The 8585-nt window shown below is 36.5% G+C and overlaps 1 protein-coding gene across 1 annotated transcript in view; it reads left to right on the forward strand.

The window, feature by feature from the left end:
* Window positions 1–5553: 5553 nt before the first annotated feature.
* LOC106870333 (uncharacterized) overlaps window positions 5554–8585 on the forward strand; it is a 31308-nt gene continuing 28276 nt past the window's right edge. The window contains exon 1 of the mRNA XM_052966775.1: window positions 5554–5597. Coding sequence (XP_052822735.1) covers window positions 5554–5597 — 44 coding nt within the window. The remainder of the gene's footprint in view (window positions 5598–8585) is intronic.

The following is an 8585-nucleotide window of genomic DNA, read 5'->3' on the forward strand; positions in this document are numbered from 1 at the left end:
CTTTTGCACAAGAATTAAAAAATATGTTTGGCCTAGTCATCGTTTCTTTAGTATCATTAAATGATGACACAATGACTATCCTACCGTTACATAAATACCCTCCAAAAAATGAAGTGTTTTGCTTTAATTTTCTGATACTCTACTAGATCTATTCTCCCTAATTACTATAAACCTTGTTACATTTTACCTGATGATAAATGTACTTCTAATGTATTTCAATCTGTCATTGATATTATATGTTACTTGTTATACATCACCCATCTCAAGAGCTAAATATATTACAAAGTAAATATCAACAATTCTAGCTTAAAATAAGTTAGTGGGTAAACATTATTTATTCCCTTCCACTTCTTACATGGGCTGCTGTGTAAACATCTTATATTCCCAAGTTCCTTATACAGTACCAGGTAAAGTAATCCAACTACCAAAATTACACATAGCAAAGTAAATGAAACCTTTCTCACTCAAATACTTTAGATGATGTGAAATTTGCAGTTAAGCTAGCATTAGAAACTAACAGAAGTACTGCAAAAAGAGGAAAAGGCAGTAAAAAGCAATGATCAAACAATGTTTTTCAAGGACACATTAATAGTTTAGACAGATTTTGACAAAATGGCCATGAAACAAAAGTAAAAAACTACATATACAAGGGAAAAACCCACTTGACTTTGTCTCTTTCATACTTTCCTAAGCCATATTCACAGTTGAGTTGAAGATTGTAAATTTAATGAAATGCTTCTCAAGTTGACAATGCTACATCTGCTTATATAAGTGAGTTATTTCTTCTCTACTGTACTCTTTAGATACAATTATAGTAGAAATCCTCACTGTTGTAAGCAGTGGTATGTTTTGTCAACTTGCAGAGAGTATTATTAGATTTACAATCTTCAACTTAATTGTGGATATGGGCTGTTAGGATCAGGTAGCAGAGAGTGATGGCTGTCATTACTACAAGATGTGATGACTACTTTATATGAGCCCCAAGTTCAGTTGGCTCTAGCTGACAGCATCTGAAATGAGCCTCTGTCTTGGATTACAGATTTCCCCTTTTCTTTGAGACCCCAGATTGACGTTTGACATAACCGGTCTGGCACTATTGTTGAGAAAGGAGAATGGATGGAATTTAAGGTGAGTACCTTGCTATAAATACTCAATTTTCCACAGAAATGATGAGCATCTTCAACCATTCGTTAACAAGCCAGTAAGGAAACATCACATCTGCTGATCCATCTGTGATGGGTGTCGAGCCAGAGTGGAAAGGACATTTAGATGTAAGTAATATTTTGAAATAATATTTTGAATGCCAAGAACTCAAGATTGACCACTTGGAATGTCTGTACACTGTTTTGAAATATAACAGTTGAAACAAGTGATACAAGAGATGGGCATTTAATGCATTGGTATCCTGGACACCAGTAGGATACACTGGATCAGCCAAGGATGCATCAGCAGAGAAGATAAGACAGTTTTACACTCTGGTCATGAAAATCATCGTACTGGAGATGCTGGCATTATCTGGAGTGAGTATGCACTAATTGGATAGAGACCAGTAAATGACCAGATTATCACAGTGAAGGCCATCACTAGACATGCCAAAGTAAAGGTGGTGCAGACTTACCCCAAGAGGTTGCAACACAAGAAGATAACAAAGTGTTGTATAACCACCTGTAGAATTTCCTCAACAGCATTCCATGGTATAACATCAAGCTACAAATGAGTAACTTCAAAGCTCAACTGAAGAATAACAGACACAAGTTATTCCTGATTGTGTGGCTTCATGGCTTAATCAACAGTGTGACAAAGAATGGTAGGAAGATTCTGGAGTTGATTATCTTCTGCAGTTTTAGTACCTCATTCTTAATTCTGAAGCATATCTACAAAACATCACAGACTTCCTGTGTGGTAAATTCAGAAATTAAACTTACATCTACATTAATACTTGTTGACAGTCTCCTAACAAGACATACATATCTTCTGTGGAGCAAATGTTAGTCCAGACAACAATCTAGTGATTGCTTGAATGTACTTGAAGTTAAAGAGGATACTGACAGCAAAGACAGAGTGGCCTAACATAAAGGAAGCTCTCAAGCAAGTGAAAACTTTGACTAAATTCATTGAGGCAATGAAATAGAATTTTCAAGTTTTGGAGAGAGGGTTTGATTATTAGAAACAATGGATTCATATCCAACAGGTCATCACATTTAGTGCTAATGCAGTATTTGCACACAGGTAGGGCAACATTCTGGCATTATGGATCTCCACACCTTAATGGAACCTGATTGATGAGAAGAAAGAAATAAAAAGCAAAGGAGACCAAGTGAAGGATGTGCAGACATGGAAGCAACAAGACAGTGAGGATAGACACCAAAACAAGTCTATAATAAGGAGTTGTAGGGAGTCAAGAAGATATAGATCAAGGAGATGGGCAAGGAGGCAGATGAAGCAACAAAGTGAAATGGCACCAGATGTCTGTACAGAAACACAAAAGCTGAGAGGAGCAAGAAGTGGTTCATGTGTACCACTTTAGAGTAAGGATGATTAGACGGTGGTAACAAACATGGAGCACTTAATTGGGTCAGTATAACATTTCCAAGAAGTTATGAACTGGTCAGACACTGTCAATCTCTTTGACTTCATATGACAGAGACCCTTGATGGATCAGTTGCAGGGAACAAATGAGGGCCTCTCAACGGTAAAAGGTGTCAACGCCATTCATTGCTTGAAGAACAACAAGACAGCAGAGATAGACAAGATAACTGCAGACCTGGTTAAACACGAAGGAGATGTCACAACAGAAAAGTTGAGACATCTTTGCAACTTATTGTACAGGTTACACACGTTTATTATATTATGTTATTGCTTTTATATTTTACTTGATTACTCATTTAAAAAAAATTATTACTCCTGTATTAAAGTTATTGAAGGTGCATGACTCAGTGGTTAGAGCATCGGGCTCACAATCACAAGGTAGTGAGTTCGATTTACAGACCAGGCTGTGTGTTGCATTCTTGAGCAAGACACTTTGTTTTACATGGCTCCTGTTCACTCAGCTGTACAAATGAGTTGCAATGTCACTAGTGTCAAGCTGTATCAGACTGCTGGTCTTCCATAAACAACCTTATGCAATCCCATGGTCATACACGACTAAAGGGGGTCTTTACCCTTTATTGAAGTTATTTGGCAGATTAATTTATTTACATATTCCTATGCAGATTTTTTTCTATGTTCTTATATATTTCAAAATTGAGTTCCATCTGTTTATTTTGACTGGCATTTTCCCTGTCTGTGTGTCCATGGTTTTGTCTCTGCTTTCTTCATATCTTTATGTCTCTATCTATCAAATTTATTTATCTATTGCATGCTTTCTAATTGCTTCTACTTCACTCCATAAGACCTGGGTTTTTGTCACTCTATATTTGATACAAGTTGTCAGTTGTAACTACTAGTATCTTTTAACTTAGATCATACCTCTTCTCATTTTTATACTTCTTACTATTTTCCCTTTTTTTTTTTACTCTCTTCCATTTTTCTTCCCCAATCATCATTTTCCTCCCTTCCTCTTCTTTCCATATGTGCAAATCTCCCATGTTTATAGTAAGCTTATACATTTATTTATTTTTGCCCTTAACTTTTACTTGTGTTTCATGATACTCATTCACTCCTGTCTTAATTTTAAATTTCAATTTTTATCTCTTACAACATTTTTTGTATACTCTTGAATTCTAAAAGGACTCTTCCCTCATTGTATTTATTATATCTATTTTTATGCATATAGATGATTTGTGTTATTCAATTTTGATTCAATTTCAACTCACTTATAATGTTATGATTTTCTGGTCAATCGTTTATTCATCCAACAAATTCCCATTATTCTGAAAAATAATAATGCTCTGTGCAGTCAGCTTTAAGCGTTTGTTTGATGATTTGCTAAATATCTACCACTGCACCATTTATATACATTTATAAACTATAGCATTGTTCATAAATACTGTCTTATGATTGGTTATGCAAAACTAAGTAACAGTGAAGTTTTTTCAGCTTCAATAAAACACTATACATCTCTCCCCCACCTCTCTCTCTCTATCTATCTATCAACACACACACACACACACACACACACACACACACATCATCTGAACTGTGTGAAAATAAAAATAATAGTGTGGGTAGCTATTAGACACAATTTGTTGGACACCCAATGCTCATAATTCTTAGACTAGCTACAAATGGTAAAAGAAAACACCTTTCAAGAGCAAATTGTCAGAAGCTGCATAGGAACCAAAGGGAAGTAGCTAAAAATAATTAGATCCACTCTGTGTGAGGGTATGTATGTAATTAATTGAGTGGAGAATGAGAATGAAATTTTGTTGGTTAATGAATCTGATTCTCAGCTGCTTTGGCCACAAGCGGTGGGTAACGCTAATTCTATTAATGTTGGAGAAACAGTGAGGGTTTTAAGCTTTGTAACCAGTAGCATGATGATGGTCATTGCTGATGCCATCACCGTCATCATCGTTGTCGTCATCGTCATCATCATCATCATCAACACCATCATCAAGTGAGTAGTATTAGTTGTCAGAAGGAGCTTAGAACAAATCAACATGTCAGTTTGTTAAGCAGACTAATCCAATACATGTTATTGTAGATAATACATGCACCCCCACCCAACTACACACCTCACATGCAAACATACACACACCTACACACATACACTCCAACAGAAAAATGGAATTATCAGCTTGTTCTGTAAAGAATGTAAAGCATGTCCAATCTTACAACTGTCCCTTAAAATTTAGCAAAATATATATCTTAAAAAGCCCCCATGAGACTTATCCAGAACATGCTGACATTCCCCAACAAGCAAATTATACATCATACTGAGACAGTTGTATAGAATTTAAAGAAAAGCATAAATGATAGTGTAACCCACACTCATCCACCAATCAAGCTACTTTTTTTTAACAACTTTTTACACTTCTAACTGTTGTTTTCATTGAATCATTCTGTCTTTCAATAACCTTCAATCAAAGCAGATTGACAAAGCAACTGTTTTTAATACAGATTAAAAGTAAGACAAACACCTATATTGATTTCAGCTGAACCTGTCCATTTAACCATTCTTATGCAATAGACTCTGAGTAGAGGACATGATTAGGTTCTAGTTTCAGTTTTCTTTGTAGCTAATATTAGCACAGTCAAAATAGAGGATTTAACAAACCAAATAAACAATAGAGAAAGAAAAACGAAGAACAATCAATGTATGAACTGTCACTGCTATAACTTGTAGCCACAATATTTTATCTATAAGGCTGACATTTCCTTTCATTCTTCCCAGTTAGTAAAAATAAGTATCTGTAATAAACTAAGGTTGAATATCTTGAAGACAGCTTCCCTCAATACAAATTGTCTGGGGACTAAAGAATGAAAGAAAACTGAAATAGATATTTAGTTGTATTAAGATAATTACATACATCATTTACACTGAATACTGGATTAGTTTACATAAAAAATCCTGCATCAACAACAAAATAGCTGCAATTACACCTGACAGAAATGGCCCAGTATCAAGAGACTAAACCAAACCAACAGATTAAAAGGTAATGATATTTACAGTTTATTTTCTTTTATATAATGTTATTGCCTAGAGTGATAAACTAAATATATTTAGCCATGTAACAATGGATCTTTTTACAAAGCTGAAAAGAAAAATGTCCAAAGAAAAAGAATAAAATAAAACAATAACAAAAAGTAATTATATTACAAATTGAAGTAAAAATTTGATTTTTGATTTGTTCAATAGAAACATTTTTTCCCTTAATGATTTATTTCTCTGATTTGGATTAGTCTGAAATATGTATCCCATGCAATTCAGCTGAAATATTTATTACTGTTCTCAAATAGGTTATAACTTACTTCATGTTTTCTTTCATTTAACAATATTTTGAGGGCCTTAAACTTTAGGACTGTATTCATTGACTTAGGAGGGTAAAAAATGGCATTGAATCAAGTTAAGTTCAGATATCTTGTGTTGAAGAAATGCAGAGATAGAAGCAGGTTTATTTTCCTGGTCAGTAGTGTACTAATACCATCCATCAGCAAGAAACCAGTGAAGAGCCTGGAAAAGGTGTTCTATAGCTGGCTGAGAGATACATTATTCATCTATGAAACTAACAAGGAATTAGAAACCTGACTATCCATAGTGAACTAGTCAGATCTTCCTGGTAAGTTTAAGACCTGAATTAACTAGCATGGCATCCTCCAGTGGATTCTTTTATTCCTTCATGAATCCACAATAGAAAAATTTGAGAGGAGAATCAGTGGATTCCTGCAGAAGTAACTGAAACTTCCTCAATGTCTGAAAAGTGTTGCCCTGTATGTAAAGTTGAAGCTCCCCATCTGCAGCCTCAGAAAGGAACTTGCAGTGTGGAGGTGTTGCAATATTGAGACTACTGTGACTTTAAAGTCTGTTAGGCTGGTATTGAGGTCAGAACAAAATTGAAGTGACAGGCAGTTGAGGCTATAAAGGCTGTAGAGTCATAAATAAGATGCAAGGCACTTGTGAGCATTGTAACTTGCAGAAGGGTTGACTTGGGAAGCAACAAAATACCTCACTATCACAAAGTATAAAGAAAGGTTAGGAGGCTGCTGATCCAGAATGAGGTGTGAACATCAAGTGAGGAGGAATGAGTTAGCAGGCATGTAGAGATGAGGTGCCAGAGAGCCTGGCTAAGACAGGGCAAAACGCTGACTCTCGAAGTTCCATAGCATGATTTTTGGAGAGCAAAGCCTCACTGGATAAAGTTCCTAATTCAGGTAGTTTATTATGTCCTACCAGGCTGCTCCAGCTTGTTCTGTTGTGTTAAGTCAAAGTCACCAGCTTTCCTCACCCCCTGTGCCAGAGGAGAATAATCCTGGAACATGTCCACTCTGGCTATCCAAAAGTCCTGTTAGAGGGACACTACTACTGGAGGCATGACCAGGTTCTGAAGGTCATAGCCAACACCATCTAAAGTGAGATTAGCCATTTTAGCAGTTGAAATTGCTAAAATCTGTCATCTCAACTTCATTAGGGTCAGATATAGAGCTGATCTCCGAATTATCCATGCAGGTTGTTCCATCAGAATTCTCCATTCACTGGGAGGACAGTATTGAAAGTAAGAGAAAGAAATATGTTGAGCTGGTGGAGGTATGTCATAACTAGCCAGCAAGGTGTGACCTCATTGAGGTAGGATGTAGAGGGTTTGAAGGTCAGACCCTCTGTCCCTCTGTAGATCTTACAACATGCTGGGCATCACAGAAGCTAATAAGTTGGCAATAGCAGCAGCAGAGGTTGCCTCAAGGTGGCTGTAGATCAGAAGGTGCAAGCTCTGGAAGGGGCAGTGCTACCAGGTGTAGTGCTAATTGGTCACAAGTTGGGACTTGATAAATCCTAGCAGGGTCATCTAGATGAAGGTATCTGATTGTTCAAAGACCTAAAACCTGTTGTGACCCCAAGAAACATAACTGATGATGTGTCCAAATGTGTCACAGGATGATACATGTAAAAGCAGTCCTTTACCTACTCTAGAACATTTGAACTACAACTGGATGTGAAACACACACACACTCATGCATACATATACACACACATGCACAAGCATGCACACGCGCACACACACACACACACACACACATAATTGGCTTAACTGATTAGGGTAACGGAAATTTCTGAAACTGATGTGTCAGTCTTAAGAATTCTCGGTCGGTTAGTTTATATGTATACTTGGTTAGTGTATATGTTTTCATTCATGTGTGTTAACTACAGCATTAGAGCATTTTAGCCTTTATTTCTAGGAATGTAGGTGTTTTTTAACACCCTAGTCACATTTAGTGACAATTACAATTCTCCTTTTTGGTGAAACAATGCAACTTGCTGTTTACATCAATTTTGTGTATACACATTAGCGAATTGCTAAGTCATCCATTAATTTGGAAGATGAAAATATATATGCTAATATAGAAACAGGTCCAGAAATAATCAAACACTGAACTGTCTTAACTGATGACGGCAATGGAAATTGCCAAAAATGACCTGTCAGTCTTAAGAGTGCTTGGTTGGTAGTTTTCAGATAATTATGGTTCTTGTTAGTGTATATGTTTTCATTCCTGTGTGTTAAGTACAGCATTAGAGCATTTTGTAGGTGCTTTTTAACATCCTAGTCACATTTAGTGACAATTTTAATTCTTCTTTTTGATGAAACATTGCAGCCTGCTATTTACATTGATTATATATATATATATATATATATATATATATATGTGGCTGGAGACTTCAACGGTCATGTCGGACGTCGTGCTGGGGGCTTCCATGGCATACATGGAGGCTATGGCTTCGGTTCCCGCAACGAGGAGGGAACCAGACTGCTGGAGTTCTGTGATGCAACCAATCTTATAGTCTGCAATACCAACTTCAGGAAACCTGCCAGTCACCTAGTCACCTACCGCTCCGGCAGACACTCTAGCCAAATCGACTACATCCTCGCCAGAAATAGGGAAAGAGGGCGGCTTATAAATGCCAAAACCTACCCTGGCGAAGAATGTACCCC

The sequence above is a fragment of the Octopus bimaculoides genome, chromosome 3 (genome assembly GCF_001194135.2).
Source record: "Octopus bimaculoides isolate UCB-OBI-ISO-001 chromosome 3, ASM119413v2, whole genome shotgun sequence".
Classification (NCBI taxonomy): Eukaryota; Metazoa; Mollusca; class Cephalopoda; order Octopoda; family Octopodidae; genus Octopus; species Octopus bimaculoides.